This window comes from Emiliania huxleyi (genome assembly GCF_000372725.1).
Source record: "Emiliania huxleyi CCMP1516 unplaced genomic scaffold EMIHUscaffold_5, whole genome shotgun sequence".
In the NCBI taxonomy this organism is placed as follows: Eukaryota; Haptophyta; order Isochrysidales; family Noelaerhabdaceae; genus Emiliania; species Emiliania huxleyi.
Genome location: NW_005198244.1, coordinates 1,236,188 through 1,253,548, shown reverse-complemented (window position 1 = coordinate 1,253,548; position 17,361 = coordinate 1,236,188). Strand labels below are relative to the sequence as shown.

General features: G+C 65.0%; 5 protein-coding genes across 5 annotated transcripts; 2 read left to right on the top strand and 3 right to left on the bottom strand.

The window, feature by feature from the left end:
• Positions 1-2,081: 2,081 nt before the first annotated feature.
• On the bottom strand, positions 2,082-4,584 carry EMIHUDRAFT_96439 (hypothetical protein; the record flags this gene model as incomplete). The annotated part of the gene is made up of 8 exons (XM_005767137.1): positions 2,082-2,366; positions 2,497-2,584; positions 2,914-3,056; positions 3,309-3,334; positions 3,366-3,445; positions 3,957-4,033; positions 4,121-4,366; positions 4,441-4,584. 8 exons carry the CDS (start codon positions 4,582-4,584, stop codon positions 2,082-2,084), a joined length of 1,089 nt encoding a protein of 362 aa, XP_005767194.1.
• An 840-nt stretch (positions 4,585-5,424) lies between these two features.
• Positions 5,425-7,491, bottom strand: EMIHUDRAFT_197311 (hypothetical protein; the record flags this gene model as incomplete). The annotated part of the gene is made up of 2 exons (XM_005767136.1): positions 5,425-5,750; positions 5,946-7,491. 2 exons carry the CDS (start codon positions 7,489-7,491, stop codon positions 5,425-5,427), a joined length of 1,872 nt encoding a protein of 623 aa, XP_005767193.1.
• Positions 7,492-8,249: 758 nt separating this feature from the next.
• On the bottom strand, positions 8,250-8,939 carry EMIHUDRAFT_197310 (hypothetical protein; the record flags this gene model as incomplete). Its single annotated transcript, XM_005767135.1, has 3 exons — positions 8,250-8,608; positions 8,722-8,797; positions 8,886-8,939. The coding sequence occupies 3 exons, from the start codon at positions 8,937-8,939 to the stop codon at positions 8,250-8,252; spliced, it is 489 nt and encodes a 162-aa protein (XP_005767192.1).
• Positions 8,940-10,858: 1,919 nt separating this feature from the next.
• On the top strand, positions 10,859-11,792 carry EMIHUDRAFT_461590 (hypothetical protein). The gene is made up of 3 exons (XM_005767134.1): positions 10,859-11,078; positions 11,170-11,373; positions 11,562-11,792. Exons 1-3 carry the CDS (start codon positions 10,959-10,961, stop codon positions 11,676-11,678), a joined length of 441 nt encoding a protein of 146 aa, XP_005767191.1. The 5' UTR covers positions 10,859-10,958; the 3' UTR covers positions 11,679-11,792.
• Positions 11,793-13,246: 1,454 nt separating this feature from the next.
• EMIHUDRAFT_448203 (hypothetical protein) lies at positions 13,247-16,047 on the top strand (the record flags this gene model as incomplete). The annotated part of the gene is made up of 7 exons (XM_005767133.1): positions 13,247-13,724; positions 13,990-14,203; positions 14,375-14,506; positions 14,977-15,052; positions 15,248-15,295; positions 15,564-15,709; positions 15,840-16,047. 7 exons carry the CDS (start codon positions 13,250-13,252, stop codon positions 16,045-16,047), a joined length of 1,299 nt encoding a protein of 432 aa, XP_005767190.1.
• Between the last annotated feature and the right edge of the window lie 1,314 nt (positions 16,048-17,361).

Genomic DNA, 17,361 nt, shown 5'->3' with positions numbered 1-17,361 from the left:
GGAATCTACTCCAGGTGCTTTTTGCACTGTTTTGCCCATGGCCACAGGCGGCGTAAGCCGTCTGCTCCAGGTGCTTTTTGCACTGTTTTGCCCATGTCCACAGGCGGCGTAAGCCATCTGCTCCAGGTGCTTTTTGCACTGTTTTGCCCATGTCCACAGGCGGCGTAAGCCATCTGCTCCAGGTGCTTTTTGCACTGTTTTGCTCATGGAGCAAGTGGCTAAAGCCACCTGCATTTTTGTGCAAAAGGCTCTAAAATGGCCGAAATCCCTGTTGGCGCACGTGGCGATTGCCACGTGTGCCTCGGCTAAGAGGCCTCTCCAGGCGAGAGTCAGGTGGCACGACGCGAGTCAGGTGGCGTGGAGCCTCCTACCTGGGCCCATCTCTCCGCCCATCTCCCGGTCCCTCCCCCTGCCCGCACGTGAGACAGGCATGGGCGTGAGGGCTGATCGGCTCCGCGCACACAATGTATCAACGACGCACACGCGCACAAGGGGAAACAGCTGTCGCAGTAATCAGCCGAGCGAGGGAGATTGCCCAGGTTACCCGAGATCGCTTGCACCGAGTCGCAATTCCAGGGGTCGTTGTGGCGGGCCACCCTGTCCAGAAAGTGAAAGAAAGGCATGCCAATCTGGGGTCTTTCGTCCGAGTGTGGTGCGAGAAAATTCGATCATCATCATGCCAGAGAAAGAGACGATAGTGAAGGTCGGCATCGTGCCGGCCAACGGCCTCATCAAGATCCTTATCAGCTGGTCGGCCGCCATGTGGGCCTCCGGGCCTGCTGCGGCGGCGCGGCCGGTTGAGGCCGGGCTCGGCCCGGCCCGCGACGGCTGGCCGCCGACGAGCGCGCTCGCGCTGCTCGTCAAGATGGCGGCGGTGGCGATTGCGGCGACAAAAGTGCAGTCGTACAGCGCTCACGGCTCAGTCCTCTGTCGTCTGTTGTCGCATTTCGCACACGCGCGCGCCGCGCGACCCGCGTCGCTCCGCGAGGGCATGAGCCTTCCGCGATTCGATCCCGCAGCCAAAAAGCTGCTCGCTCGAACCGCGGCCGACTCCGCCATCGCGGCCGCAGCTGTTGAGCTCTCCAGAAGACTGGTGCCTCATATGCTGCCTCCCTGCGGATGCTGCCGGCGAGCCTGGCGGTCCGCTGTACTACAAGGAAGTGCTGACTCGATTCTACCTCGAATTCTTCTACCCCCACGACTCGGAACGCGAATGTGACAGGGCCATCGGGTCCTTCAGCCACCAAAGCGAGATCACCCGAGAGCAGCTGAGCCTGCCTCTGGCCTCGCCTCCCTCTCCTTCAGGCATTCGTGGCATCCTATGGGTCGTCCAGAGTATCGACCTCTGGCTTGTCAGTCGCGGTCACTTGATGACCCCCATGAAGTACAGCGATCGCCACCTCGCTGGCCTCTCCGCAAGGCCCCCCGACCGCGTCGAACTCATCGGCGCGGGCTCTCTCGGCTACGGGACCGGCCCCAGCTTCGGCTGAGGGCTAACAAGCTGCCGAGCCCAAATCACTGTGAGAGTCGTGATTTCTTGTTGGTCTTCAAAAATCTCTCTCTCAAGATCGTCTCGGTCTCAGACCTAGACCCTATATTCCGGATGGCATTCTTCGAAATATAGGATGTCCCAGACCAGGGCTCTCAGAGGCCTGGCGGCCTGGCGCCCTGAGGCGGCATTTGGTGGGGTCAGCGTGCGGAGCTGAGTCTTACTCGTCGGCGCTGGGGCCAGATCCCAGCGCAACCCTGCAACGCTGGCATATACAGACACAACTTGATCACAACAAGACTAACCCTGAGCCTGACCCTAACCCTAACCCTAACCCTAACCCTAACCCTCTAACCCTAATAACCCTAACCTAACCCACCCCCCAACTCTCCACACCGCAAATTTGAGAGATCTTGATGAAAATCAGGCCCGACTGCAATTCTTTTCAAAATTTTCGCAGGCGCTCCGCGCCTGCAGATTTTGAAATAAATTCGACAAAATTGGTACCTGGCCCAAGGGCGAGGTGTACACTGTAGAAGCTAGAGACCGGCGTGGAGGCGCAGCGAGCGGCACGCACTAGAGATAGCGAAGGTCAGGCCTGCAGCACCGCCTTGAAGCGCTCCGTCGCGCGCACCATCGCGTCGACTAAGCCCGGCTCCGAGTCGCTGTGTCCAGCGCCGGCGACGAACTCGAGCTCGACGTCCGCGCAGCCCGCCGCGCGCAGCGCCTCGCTCAGCCTCCAGGCCGCCTGCGGCTGGCACACGTAGTCGCCGCGCCCGTGGGCGATGGCGACGCGGTGGCCGTGCGCCGCCATGACTCCGACGCCGTCGAGGAGCTGCCCGCGGCGGAGGAAGCCGCCGTGCAGCATATAGTGCACCTGAGGGACGTGTCGTGGACGTGTCGCGGACGTGTCGCTTGCCAGTCTCGAATCACCTCGGTTGGTCTTCTCTGCTGCCGTCGGGCAGTCTCCGTGTGGATCTCGGGCAGCCGTGGCGCGCCTCCATCACCGCGAAGGGGATGAGGATGGAGGGCGTGCCCAGGTACTCTGCCAGCACGGCCGGGTCGATGAACGTCTTGCTGATGGAGAGCTCGTACCTGGGCGCGAGATCGCGGTGAGATCGTGATCAAGGCTCGCCCAGCCCCCCCTCGGACTGCCGTGCCGGTACTGCATGTGGCAGCCGCCGTTGAGAGCCGCGGCAGAGCCGAATGTGGCGGCAGGGAGGAGAGAGGCTACATCTCGGCTGCATCTCGGCTGCATCTCGGCCACATCTCGGCCGCACCCCACGAAGGCGGCGGCCGCCGCCTTGCGCATCTCAAGGTCTTCGCCAGTGAGTCGCTGCCAGTAGGCTCCTGCGGGAGCGGCGGAGGCGGTGGCGGCGCGCCTCACGGCGGCTGCAAGCCTCGACGCGTGTTAGCGAGCTCACGGGGGGTGCCGCTGCCGTGTGGCTGCTCTGAGGCGAGGGGGTGCGGCCTCCGCATCTACGGGCACCGCACCGAGCAGGTTGGTCGACTCGCGCGCCCAGTCGTCGGACGTCTCGCTGATGAAGCGCCTGTACTCCTCCCACGCCTGCGCGCAGCCAGAGGGAGCGGCAGGGCATCGGGACGCTGGGCGGGAGACGGAGAGGGCTTGGGCAAAGAGGGCTTGGGGCAACGGCCCGCCGCGACGCTTCTTGGCGCCCCTCCCGCCTCCCCATACAGGGGCCGTCTCCCTCCCTCCCCCTCTCTGCGAGGCAACCCCCCTCCCCCCCCCCCCTCTCCCTCTGGTACTCTCCTGCGGGTTCTGCCCGTAGGTGCCTCCCTCGGTGAACAGGTACTGCACCTCGTCGGGGCCGAACAGGAAGACGCCTAGTCAGCACGCGAGGACCGCTGACCTCACCCCCGCTCGTACTAGGCAGCGGCGGGGCCAGCCAGAGAGGCGCCGCGCAGCAGCAGCGCCTCGCAGCGGTCCGGGTGCGCCTGAGCGGGGAGGGTGGCGGAGGGGAGGGCGGTGGAGGGGAGGGGCGGTGAGGGCAGCGCGGTCGGCGACGTCAGCCCGGCTCTCTCTCTCTCTCTCTCTCTCTCTCTCTCTCTCTCTCTCTCTCTCTCTCTCTCTCTCTCTCTCTCTCTCTCTCTCTCTCTCTCTCTCTCTCTCTCTCTCTCTCTCTCTCTCTCTCTCTCTCTCTCTCTCTCTCTCTCTCTCTCTCTCTCTCTCTCTCTCTCTCTCTCTCTCTCTTTCTCTCTCTCTCTCTCTCTCTCTCTCTCTCTCTCCGCTGGATCTCTCTCTCTCTCCGCTAGATCTGCCTGGGCGTACGCGAGGGCGAGGGTCGACCCCCACGACCCTCCGAGAACGAGGCCCCACCTACGGGGCTCCCCCCTCACCGGTGGGCGATGCGTGTGTGTGGCTCGGCCGACCTCATCTCTTGATCCCGAGGCGCGAGCGAGATCGCGGCGAGATCCCGGGAGATGGGAGATCTCGGCGAGATCTCACTTCTCAATTCCGAGGTGCGATCGCAGCGCCTCGATGTCGCTCACCAGCGCCGGCGTGTTGTTCTCCACCAGCGAGCCCTGGAGGCCGAGCAGGCCAAGGGCGTCTGACGAGGCTTGTGAGGGGCGAGGGGCTGGTGGCGAGGTAGGGTCAGCCGTTCAGCCAACCTCGAGGTCGTCAGCCGCGTTGGGAGTCGATTTGCCCGAGCCTCGCTGGTCGAGAATGACGATCCGGTAATGCTGCGGGTCGAAAAAGCGGCGGCAGCGCGGAGAGCAGCCAGCGCCCGGGCCACCGTGCAGAAAAATGGCTGGAACGCCGTCCGGGTTGCCAGACACGTCATAGTAAAGCTTGTGGCCGTCGCCGACGTCGAGCATGCCCTCCTTGTGCGGCGCAATCTCGGGGAAGAGAGTCACCTATGTACGTCATTAGTTCTCTTTGTGGGTGCATGCGAAGGAGAGGCGTGGGTGAAAATTTGCGGGACTGGCACCGGATAAATCGCGGGGCGAGCGATTGCGTTGGCAGCGTCCGAGGCTGGCGGCGAGACGTAGCGCAGGTCGGGCGACGGCGCGGGCCCGAGTTTCATACCCATCACCGTGGGAGCTGCCATGGTGAGCACACTCAGCGCAACCATACAGGGTTCCGGCAGTTTGCGGGGTAGGGTAGGGTGAACGGATTTGGGGTAGAGCGGAGGGTAGGGGCGTGGGCGGCCGGCGGCTCTGCCGCCGCAGGGGTAGGGGGGTAGGGGGTGGCCCCCCCACGCCCCAGCCATTCCCGCCTCTCTGAGCTGGTTCTCGGCCCGAATCCACAACGACCGACGGCGGAGACCTGTCCGCTGCATGAGACGCGGGCGGCGGGCGCGCGGAGGGGCAGCGTGAGGTGACGTTACGGCTTCTGGAGGCACCTGGGGGTAGGGGGTGCGCGGGCGCGCGGAGGGGCGGCGGGGCGTGAGGTGACGGCTGACGCTGTCCGACGAAACTACCGCGTTACAGCAATCTGGAGACCTGTGAGTAGGGGGGTAGGGGGGTAGGCGCTATGCCTGCATGTGTGCCGTGGGGTAGGGGGGTAAGGGGTCTGCACAGATCCCCCGACCCCACCCTACCCCACCCCGCAAACAGCCGGAACCCAGGTTGGGACTTTTTTGGTGGGTACCTCCCCCGTACCTGTGGTGGCGGGTACCCGGGTAGCGCTACTCGTTACCCCCTACCCCACTGCACACCTGCAGGCATAGCGCCTACGCTACCCCCTACGCCCCCGGTGCGTCTCCAGTAGCTGCAATGGTACTACGGTCGGCGTCAGCGTCATCCCACACGCAAGAGTGGAAGTGCTCCAAGTGCTCCGCTCGCTCGGATCGGGGGGCGCCTCTTAGCTCTTTCCGTTTTTGCCGCCCGCGCGGGAGAGAGATATCGCCCCCCGAGAGAGACACACCCACACCGCACGCTTTAATGTTTAATCTGTTCCAATCTGTTCCTCCTTAGTTGAAAAGAAAAGCTAGGCCCCAATAGTCGAGCACCCCAACGCTCTCGCATGCAAGCTCGGAGCCAGGGCCGCCCTGGAACGAGAAGACCGGGGTCGGCGAGCTCAGCTCGGGCGGCGGCACGCCCGCCTGCTCGAGCGTCATGGCGGTCTGCGTGGCGATGTCGAAGGCGAGCGCGTGCAGCACCGCGCGCGCGCGAGGGATGCCCGCCTCCTTGAGCGCCTCCGTCACGTCCACCTCCGCCGAGCAGGTTGGCGAGTTGAGCACGCAGTTGTCGCAGCGGACGGTGCCCTCCGTCGGGAGGACAAAGAGCGACGTGATGCCTGCACACAGGACGCGCCGTGGCCTCAGGTGGCGCGGCCCAACGGCCGTCGGGGGGGGGGGGGGGGGGGGAGGGGGGGCGGCGCCGGCGAAGCCCGGCAGCGCCTTGAGGTCGGCAGGCGTCGCCGACTCGAGGTCGGGGGGCGGCTGCCACGACGGCTGCTCCTTCTTCGGGCTCCCGACGAAGGGGAGGAAACCGAGGAGGCCGCCCCCGTCGTCGCCGTCGCCGGCGTCGGAGACGTACACGTACAGCGCCTTGGAGCCGTCCACGTTGACCTTCGGCACGTCCACAAACGTCGCCAGCATCGGAAGGTCGCGCGGGCGTGGCCCTCCGCGGCCCTCGCCGGGCTTGCAGATCGCTGAGTACACGTACCCGAGCTTGGAGGAGTCAAAGGTGTCGCTGCCGGAGTACCGCTTGTGCATCACTCTCCGGTGGCCCTCGACGCTCCAAAATGGCTCGTACTCGTTCCACTCGCCGCGCGGGAAGCCCGCCGCGATCTGCTGGTGGCGGGTGGCGTTGGCCTCGAACTGGCTCTTCATCGCGTCGTGCCCGTGCTCCACAAGGAAGGACTCGTACACGCGGTCGACGTTGCAGTGGTGCAGCCAGAAGGTCGGGTGGAAGGCGGCCGTCGGCACCGAGCCGACCATCTCTGTGCCCGGCTTCCTGTGGCCGAGGCTCCCCAGAGCGACGTGCACCGACCCATGCGGGGCCGCATCGAGGGCGAGGGCGGCACGTCGGTGGTCGTCCAGATCAAGGACGTCGTCTTGCTTGTGGCCGACCCGGTAGTCGCTATGCAGCGCCTGCCTCAGCTCCGCATCGAGGGTGTCGGACCAAGGCGTGGTTTTGTAGAACGGAGTGCCGTCGGCCTCGCGTGGCAGTAGCTGCCCCCCTTGCCGGTCCAGCGGCAGGAAGGCGTCGGGGAAAAGGCCCTGCCCTTGCGAGCCAATCGTCTGTGCCATCAGCTTTTGCGCCAGCATGGGCAGCATCGTCTTGCCCTCCGGCTTGATCGACCAGTCCCAGTAGGGCAGGCCGATGTTGCCGTCTCCGCCGAGGTCGATGTCGGCGCAGCGCAGCGTCTGCTCAAAGTCGAGCATGTACACGCGGTGCCAGTTCGGGAAGCACTCGTCGCCATGGACGCAAAACGAGGGCTTTGGGTCGACCATCTTGGAGAGATAGGTCCATTCCCACTCGGAGCCGCCGTGGATGAGCGCGAGCCGAAAGTATTGCGAGCTACCCGGCACGCCGTCCTCGCTCTCCATCATGCGCAGCCACGCCTTGACGATGCGGTCCTCCTCGGCTGGGGTCAGATCGTGAGCGCTCTTGCGCACCACCGCCCCGCTCAGCTCGCGCTCGTACCACTTTTTGTTCGCCTTCCACTTGCCCGAGATCAAAGTGGAGGGCTTCGGAAGCTTCTTTGGCGGCTTTGCTGGGGCCGGCTGAGGCGCGGGCGCTGGCTCGGGTGGCTCGGGCGCTGGACTGGGTGGAGCCAGGCTGGGCGCTGGTGCCGGGCTGGGTTGTGGCGGCGGGGAGGGCGATGTCTTCAGACAGCAGCGATTCCCAAAACACGCCTTAAGCGAAGCGCACGGGCCCGGATCACGAGCGGCGTCACCGCGGGCCCTCGAGCTTGACGCGCCATTGGCGGCCGCTTCTGAGATCAGGTTGACCGCCTTCTCCTGGTCGCGGCGCGCCTTGACGTAGCGCTGGGAGGGTGGCCGCGCACCGGGCTTTGGTGGGAGGTCCATTGGGTTGGGTGCGGGCCCGCGGCGCGGCGGCACCGGGGTATCCGCGTGCCAAGGACCGCGCGGTTTGACCATGAACGATTTTACGCAGTTTCTCTTTCCACGTTTCTTTGTCTCCATCGCCCAAAAGCACTTGAAAGCTTTTTTCTATTCCCGCTAGCTTTCCGTTCATCGTTCATCCCCTTTGCTGAGAACCGGCGCTGGCCGACTGCGCTGTCTGTCCCCTCGATGGATGGGTCGCCGGGCGGGTCGCGCGATGCGTCCCGGAGAGAGAGAGACTCGCTCGCTTAATGTAGAAGTCGTGGAATCAGCTTTCACGGGGGGCTAATAATGTCGCTTCATTGCGGCCTCCTTGCGAACCTATTACGAAAAGTGAGCGCCGCCGGCCGCCGTGTTTTAGCTGTGGGAAATTGGGCAACTTTGGGCTGCTCAGCTCCTCGTTGCTGTGCGGCCGGCTGCATGCTCGTGCACTCCTCTTCACCGTGGCGTACATAATGTTGCTCACACTGGTTGCGAGCGTGATACTCGGCCTCCCCAGCCCAGGCGGGGGGGCGCATGCGCATCGCCGGTCTGCAAGCGAGGTGACGCCGACACCGATGGCACTGACAGATGATGAGCTTTCGCAAATCGATGAACAAGTGCGAGACACCCTCAACCAGCCGCCAGCGCCACCTTGTGGAGATGGCCGACACCCCCCCCCATTCCCTCGCGTCGCGCTCAACACTTCTCGCCCGGTGAGATCTGTGACATCGACACATCCTCTACCACTTTGCGTACGCGGCCTCGAGGTCCACAAGGAATTTAGCCCGTGCCTCGTCCCCACCCTCGGCCTGCATAGAGTAGAGTGGGTCCCATTGCGTCACCACCTGTGGGTGCATCAGCATCGTCATGCCACCCTCGAGCATCAGCCGCCCCGCATCACCCGCCTTGCTGACAGTGGGCTCGTCGAAGCCATACGTCGTCGCCACCCCGAGGCGCGAGATGTTTTGCAGTCCGGTAGTCCTCCTTCCCAGCTCCTTGTCGTACTTGAACCCCACGCCCGGCACAAAGCATCGGTCGAAGAACCCCTTCATGCGTGCTGGCAGGTTAAACCACCATGTCGGATAGGCGAGGGCGAGCCCTTCGCACCAGCGCAGCCCATCCACGAGCTCTTTGACGACAGGATCGCCTGGGATTTTGGTACGCACTCCGCACAACAGAGCTAAGTCGGGCGATTGGGGAGCACGGGCACACCTGTCAGCTGAGGCTGCTCGTTCTCGTTAAAGTACGTCAGGCGTTCCTCCTCCGTTAGAAGCGGAGAGAAGCGTGCCTGAAAACCGTAAAATGTGCGGTTTTGGCAGCCAGACTCGCTGAGTCATTGCAGGGCTGGTCCATTTGCTTGCCTCATCCAGGTCCACTCGCCGAACGTCAACGCCGGCCTTGCGGAGCCCGGTAGCCATCGAACCGGCCATGGCGCGTGTGAAGGACGGGTAGCGGGTCACCACTGGGTGTGTATGTACGATGAGCACCTTGGACACGCGAGAAGCCATTTCCTCTCCGTCGACCACGCGGGTCGCACGAGGACGCACGTTGATGATGATGAACGGCCCAAATTCGTCGTGTCGTCTTTTTCGTTTTACCCCTAGCTTAATGGTTTGGTGATTGCTGGCGGACGGGGTTTGCGAGCGCTGTGCGACTCCGAAGGATATCCTCGGGGTTATTAGTTTTCTGACTGAAACAAACACAAACAAACAAGGGCTCCCCACACACACACACACAGACACCCACCCCGCACACACCCGCCGCCCCCACGCCGCCCGTGGCAAAATTGTTTTCACCCGCTTCGGACTTTTTCCGGGGTGCGATCAGCCGCCGTCTTACACCGTCCGGAGCTCGTGAAAATGGCAAAATGGAAATCCCTGGCGCGCTGGGTGGCGGTGAGCAACGCGCGCCGCCTCAGCACATCGGCGTCCGTTGAGTTCGGCCGCCGGTGCTTTGCCCACATTCCCACCGCGTAGTTGCGCTCGCCCGTTGGAAGGTCACAGCACAGGGCTTGAGTGAGCCGGACCCAAGGGCTGGTCTTCTGCGTCTCGGCGAGCGCACAGTCGATGGCCGCGAGGATGACCGTCGCTTCCACCCCCTTCTTGGGCATGTAGCGTCAGGTTGGAAGCCGCAGGCGCGCGCAACGGCTGGGTTGAGATCTCGACGTGTGGGGGCTATACTCGTTTGATGTGCAAAAGACGTCGTCCATGCTGAACAAGAGGGTGATAGCCAGCGGGTGCGGTTGGCGCGTAATCGTTGTGCCTACTCTCACTCACTCAGGCTTCACTCGGCCCAGATCTGATATAAAAGGACCCGATTAGGGCTTGGCTGGAGGCCAGGATGAGTGCTAATCAGGCCACCATGAGGGTGCAAAAATGCCCCATGTGATGCTGGGGGGGGAAATTCGCGGCCCAGGGTTCGGACTTTTTGCGGGGTATGGTATGGAGCATGGTACGATCGCGCAACCCCACCTCGAGACCATACCCCCCGCCTGCTGACAGACCCAGCCTCCCGCCGACGGGGCCATACCCCCCCCCCCCCACCCCACCCCCTCGCCCCAGAAGAAGACACTCCGGAATCCACTGTGAATCCAGCGATGCGCCGCGGCCTGTCACCGCCGGCCGCCTTACTGCTAGGCTCCAGGATTCTGCAGACACCGACACGCACACTAGATACGCGCGGATGGCCGCCGTCTTCCACGCCAGCACCGGCCGGTGCTCGTCTAGAAGAGCGCGGCGGCGAAGTTGGCAATCGCCTGGCGAGCGGCGGGCGCGGCATCCGCGCCGGTCGCCGGCCCGCACCTGCACCAGCAGGCGCCGCGCTGGCCGTCCCCGCGCGGGCGGCTCCGGTGGCCGCCGCGCCGGCCGCCCCGCGGGCCACCGCACCGGCGAGGTCCTCCATTGGCATCGCCGTGCCGGCGGGTGCCCCTCCGGTGGGTGCCCCCGCTCCGGTGGTCGCCTCGCCGGTGGTCGCCTCGAGCGGGTTGGCCGGCTGCGCCAGCGGCCGCGCAATCTCGGGGGACTTGTAGTACCAAGGTCAACCAACTTGGACGGCTGGCGTTCGAGATCTTGCCGAGCATTCTGAGCGACGGCTATGTTGATTCGCGCGACATTGAGGCGCTCCGCAACCAGAAGGGTGTCGGCGAGTGGAGTGTGGATGGAGCAGCTGCAGCAGCTCCGCGACACGGGCGCGTGCTCCTACCTCATGGCGCTGCGGGCTCGGCGGCGGCAGTAGAGGCCGAGGGACCATACCCCCCCTCCCCCTGTCGAGGGCTAGTCTTGGGCGGTCAGGACCATACACCCCCCTACCCTCCGTTCCATACCATACCCCGCAAAAAGTTGGAACCCAGGCCGACGGCCCAAGAGCGACGCCAGCTAGCGACGCCAGCGTGTCGGCCCGCTGCAGCAGTTGTTGCGTGTGAGCAGAGCCGCTAGAGAGCCGGCCGCGCAATGGCCGTGAACCAGATCGAGGAGGACGAGGGCCCTCTCGAGGCGGAGGACGTCGGCCCGGACCCATACGACGATGACGAGGCGGACACAGTCGCAATCAAGGGCGACTACAAGAAGCAGGCGAGCAGCGACCGCGCCACGGCCGCCCCGCGGACGTTTCGCGCCCGGCCCTGCCCGCCGCCCCGCCCAACTCTCTCACCTCCCCACTCAGTTTTCGGCGGAGCGGACGACAAACCAGTGGGTCATGCTGGGCATCAAGTCGGGAGGCCTCTCCATCGGGCTGCTGTCGGCGGGGCAGTACGAGCCGGAGATCAAGATGGCCGGCACTCTCCTCCTCATCCCCTCCATCTTTTGCGCCCTCTGGGGAGGGCTGCAGTACCGCCGCCGCACGAACAACATCGAGGCCCTCTCCAAGGCGTGTCACCCGCGCGCCACCATCAGGGGAGAGAGTTGGAGGAAGGGGAGGGGAGAGAGGGCCGCCGCCGCCCGAGAGCACGCGTGCGCTCCTCCATCCGCCAAGGGACGGCTGAGCCACGCAGGGCCCTTGAGCGCGATTGTAGCACATGTTCTCGACCATTGCTCCGCCGCCCACGCCCCGCGCAGGACTCGCTAGCCTCCTTCGAAGACCGGTTCGGGACGACTGTCGCCGTGGCGTCGCTCTCGCTCGCGGTCTGCGTCAATGCCGCCTTTAGCCTTATGCGTTACTTCGACAACGTCTAACCCAGCGTGTGAGCTGTGTGATGTCGAGGTGGCGGCATTGTCACGACACCACCCGAGTCAGTCTCATGTGACGATGTGACGACGTGTTGAGGAAAACATTGCAAACATGACACACGAGACGAGCGAGTGTGGAGTGCTTTCTCAAAAGGGAGAAAGCCAAAAGAACGAGCGCCGCCGCCGCCGCCGCGCGCCCGGCCCCGCTCCGCCTCCGCCTACTGTGTGTGTGCTGCTTGCTGGACCCTGGAGTGTGCTGCCAGGCCGCAGGAGTTTAGATCGTCACGCCCCACCAGTGCGAGTGGAGTAGCCTGAGGGAGGGTGTAGAGGATAGTGTAGAGCGCAGTAGATCTGTAGGTGCACGTTAAATACGCGTCCGAGGGGGCAGATTGAGTGTGTATGTGAGAGCTTCTCTTTTTCTCGCCCTGATGTGTGATGTGAAGCGCGCGCTGCTGGGTTTGTTGTGCGAGCGAGAGATAGTCTTCTTACTTATGACAAGGTATGCATGAAGGTATGCGAACTTCCTGGGTCTACTTTTCGGTTCGTCTCTACATCTAATAAATAGAGCAGGCATCTCCAGGAGAGATGGATTCGCAAGGGCGGGGACCTGTTCCTTTTTACCCTTGCTCTCGCCTCTCGGCGTAACTCTGCCCTCCTCGCGGCGTATCCTGGCCCCTCGAGTTTATCGAGCTCTCCTCGCGCAAGGACGACTCTTCTGACGCCCACTCCGATCATTTGCCGCCAAGTCATATCGTTGCTCAGGTCTACTCTCTCTTCCAGCACTTGTACTTCCACAGATGATGTTGGCGTTGGGGTCCCCTCTTCAGGTGTATCGTGACAGCTGACGACGGGATTACCACAGGTGTTTCGTCCTCCTCTGGTTCGTCTTCCTCGGCTTCCTCCCGTTCGGCTCTACGTTCAGTACGTTCAGCGTGGCTCACCCTCCATGCCGTGAACAGGCTCTTTAACCCTGTATTCTTCTCTCGCTCCTCTGCCCGTGCCTTGGTCTTGTCGTTTTTCGCGGGGACTGCAGCGTTCCACGGAGCACTTGGAGCACTTGGAGTGCGGTCGGTAGCCTCACATCCAGGGCCGGGGAGCTAAGAAGCGCACCCAGCGGGCCGGATGATCGGGATCGGGTTGCGGGCAAGAAAGCCCTAGCCCTGGGGGGTGCGCGTTCGCAGGGAAAGGGCCGTAAAGTAAACACGGTTCTCCGAGGGTTAGTACCGCGCTCCAGGTTTCCCCTAGCAGCAGAACGCCCCCTCTACTCGGAGCTAGTAAACACCAGATAAGGACACGCGACGACAAATACTCCCCCTTGGCGACGGCGTCACCAATCAAGACCCCTCCGCCCGGTCTCCCTGCCCCGGCTCCGGTGGGGTCAGCTGGGTGGGGTCCCCATGCCGCTCCCTACCGTGTGTGTGAGTGAGTATTCTTGATACGAAACCACGACGACACACACCAGTCGACTCGCATCGGTTGCCTCCATGAACGGCACACACACACACACACACACACACACACACACACACACACACACACACGCTGACTAAGGTCTTTTTTTCGTCGGCGTCAGATTTATGGCCGCTGCACTGGCTGACGCGCAGGACGAGCTATCGGCCCGCTTGCAAACCGAGAGAGAGGAAATCGCGCGCGAGGCGGCGCTGCGCGCTCAGGCGTCTCAGGCGCCACCGCCACCGCGGCTCTCCCCTGGTGTCGCCCCGCTGGGATCGACAGGCTGGCAGCTGCACCCGTGGCAGATCCTCGACGGCGCGCCTCCGGATCCGCCGCCGCCGCCCCCACAGCCACCGCCACAGCCGCCGCCGCCGCCGCCGCAACGCCTGCCGCCTCCGCCACCCTCACCTCCACCGCCACCCCCTTCCCCGCCGCCGCCCACGCCGAGCACCGTCCGCTACATCGAGCACCGGACTGCGGCGGGCCTCCCCTGGCTCGAGCGGGTGTGGATCGGCGGCCGCCCCCAGCCTCCTCCCTGGAACGACCCTGGGAGCGTCTCACACGCGGTAGAGCTCTCGGCGGCTCGCACGGACGCCGGCGGTGAGGCCTCTCCCCTGCTGCCCCTCCCCTCACCGCTCCCCTTGCCGCTGCCCTCACTCCTCCCTGCTCGGTCCCTGGTGATGGCTAGCACTGCCGCCCTCCCCTTCGCCCCCTGCCGCCTACTGCCCCCCCCCCCCCCCCCCGGCCGCCGCCTCTCTCGTGCCTGCACCTGCCCTCCTCCGCCACACAGCTCCACTCGCGCCCGTTAGCCCTCTCGCTCTCACACGCAGCCTCGACACGCAGCCCTCGCCTGGCGACCACACAGGCGCGAGCGGTGGCCACGGCGCGCCCAGCGGCGACGGCGCTGCCGCCGTTGGTGGCGCTAGCCTCCTCGCCCTAGGCCTTGGGGTGGCCGCCGCCGCCGCCTTGCTCCTCTCACGCTTGCAGGCGGGCGGCAGGGCGGTGGGGCGGATGGTGCTGCTTCCGGGTGTGTCCCGGCGGACGTCCGGCGACGCACCTCCCCTCCTGACGCAGCTGAGGCGAGAGACGAGGGGGGAGAGGCGGGGAGAGGAGCTGCGTGTGCCACGCCTCGCCACTGACTGGCCACGTAGCGATGCACCTAGTGTGCCCGCCCCCGCGGGGCTGCGTGGTGGGGGGTGTCTCTGGTGGGTCCTGGGTTTGGCGCGACGCGAGGCTCTCTCCCCCGCCAGGCGGCTCTGCGACCGGCTGAGAGGAGGAGGGGTGCCGTCGCGCAGCCTCCGGCGAGGCTCGTCGAGGAGGAGGAGCTTGCCGTGGAGCAGCTGGGCCCGCGAGGCCGACGAGAAGCTCTCCTCTGGCTCGTGGTGCGACTCTCCCCCCCTCCCCCTCCCTCTCCCTCTCCCTCTCCCTCTCCCTCCACCTCCACCTCTCTCTCTCCCTCTCCCTCTCCCTCTCCCTCTCCCTCTCCCTCTCCCTCTCCCTCTCCCTCTCCCTCTCCCTCTTCCTCCACCTCTCTCTCTCTCCCCCTCTCCCTCTCTCTTCCTCTCTCTCCCCCTCTCCCTCTCCCTCGCTCTCCCTCTCTCTCTCCCTCTCTCTCCCTCGCTCTCCCTCGCTCTCTCCCTCTCTCTCTCTCTCTCTCTCCCTCGTAGACTGGCCGCTGCGTCTCTCCACGCCGCCCTGCCTTTCTTCCTCAGACACACCGCCGTGCCTCTCTTCGTCCTGCTGCCTCGCCTCCCTCTGCTGCCTCTCCCAGCCGCGTCCCACCCACTCACCTGCGCTCACGGCCTCACGGCTTTGCATCACGACGGCTCGCCTCCTCGGACTGCGCACACAGGGGGAGCAGGGGCGGCTCCGTGGACGGAGCGCTGCAGGGGGAGGAGACACGCTCGGACATGTCGGACGACAGTCAGGCGAACGCCACACTCTCGCCCATCTCCCTCTCGCCCATCTCTCTCCCGCCCATCTCTCTCGCTCTCTCCCCCATCTCTCCCGACCTCTCTCCCCGGGCCATCTCTTCTCTTCCCGCCCATCTCTCTTCGCCGCCCGCCTCTCCCGGCTCCGGCTCCGGTCGCACGCCCTCGCGTGCCCCCTCGCGCCTCCCGCAGGACCGCTCCGAGCTCGCGCCCGCCGCCTCGACCTTCTCGAGCCGCACGGTGAACGAGCGACGCGGCCATCGCCGCCGCCCTCTGCCCTCCCCCCCCCCCCCCTCGACACCCCCCCGCCGCCCCCCCGCCACCCGAGTCTCCCACGGGCATGCTCACCAGACAGAGGGCTGCTGCAGGCGACCTCGCACCATGCCTCGCACCATGCCTCGCACCATGCCTCGCACGCGCCGGAGCTCAAGGCTGCGCGAGACTCTCGTCCGACCGCCAGCGCTCTCGCGGGCCACCTCGGGTGATCTCGGGAGATCTCCCCTCTCAGGCGCTGCGCGGCCGCGAGTCGTCTTCCGAATCGGAGGAGGAGGACGATGACGCCGCGACTTCCGTCTCTGCGCTCACCTCGCTCTCCACGCTCAAGGGCCGGCTCTCGCACGGGCTGGACGGGCTGCAGCAGGAGGCGCCCACGTGGTCGGCGCGCTTCTACGAGGCGCGCGGCACCGACGCCGCGGGCGCCGCGCCGGCGGCCGAGCCTCCGCCGCCGGACGTGGAGGCGATGGTCGAGACAAACGCGGCGACCGGCGGTCCGTGCGCAGACGAGGGTGGCTCCGGGACCGATCATGGCGCTGCGTAGCCACTTTTCACCAGCCAAAAGTTACCAAGGAGCAAGGTTGTGTCTCGAAGTGTGGGAGACTGTGATCTGTGTCATTCTGACTGAGAGGGGCGGACACGATTTTCGTGAGGGTTCACGATATCCTCGATCGTTGATGCTCTCGAACGTCGATGGTCGAAGGACGAAGCTCCCGTAACGCCGGTAGGCCGTAGGCGTAGCCGCCCCGTACTACCAACGCCGTACGATCGAGTTCGAGACGATCGCGCCGCAGCGTTGCGCACGTGTCCACCTCCACGCGTGTGGGTCCTGGGTCGTGGCCCGTGGTGCGACGTGCGTGGCGCCGTGGGCGTGTGGCGTGGCCCGGCTCCGCCGCGCTCCGGGGACGCATGCCGGCGAAGCACACCGTCATGCGTCAAAAGCTGCTGTATGTTCTATGTACGTCCCTGGAATCGCCTCAGACATCGCCTACCACGGATAGCCCCAGGTTTAGCTAGATTGAGATATGTTGTGCACCTGGTCGTTCTCTACAACATTGACGCTTACGTCCCGGTCCGTCCATTCGCCTCGGCCTCCGGCGGGCCCCCGGCTGCGGCGGAGAGCGGCGGCGTCACACAAATCCGACCGAGAGCACCGGGACGCGGTCGGGCGATCTGAGGCCTAACTAGGCGTATGCATTGCCCACCCAGGGCAGCAGGGCTATCATCTGGACCCATCCAACAGGCGCCTGCGGGGCGCTGTGGTCATGAGCTAATTGCCCCTCAACCTCTGGCGCTCCATTTGAAAAGAGCCATGCAGCTTGGAGTAACGGCGCGAGGGCGTCTCTCTCGAGGTTCTCGAGGTGGACATCCTTTGGCCGCGTTGGGTAGCGAGGATTGGTGTGACGCGATCCACGCAGGCGTGTTTTCGAGGGCGTCTAGAGAGAGAGAGATTTTTAGCAATACCAAACAACTCCAATATATCTACACACATCATTTGGGGCCGGGAGCCTGTTTGTTGCGTCTTGGCACAGAGTGTTTCTTTTCGGCGACTCTCCTCTCTCCAGCTAGTGAGGAGGTGAAGAATCGTCTCCTTATCGTTTCCACGGATCGGGTCTGTGGAGGGCGGCCGGCGATTTCCTTTTCAAAGGAGGCGCTGTTCCGCGGCGGCGGCGGCGCGCCCTTTAGCCCCATGGGAAGCTGCGGCTCTAAACCTGAGCCCCCGGATCCGGACTCCAAAGTTGCGCCCGTGCCGGATGCGGACTCCAATGCTGCACCCGCGCCAGCGTCCCCCCCCAAGTCGCGGTCCTTCCCAACGAAGCACGCCAAAAAGTGGTACGAGCGCGAGCTGAGCGGGGCGGTGGTGCGCAAGAGCGCTCACGATCTGACTTCAGCCGAGGAGGACCGCATCGTCAAGGCGTGGCTGCGCATGATGGAGAGCGAGGACGGCGTGCCGGGTAGCTCGCAATACTTTCGGCTCGCGCTCATCCACGGCGGCTCCGAGGGGGAATGGACCTATCTCTCCAAGATGGTCG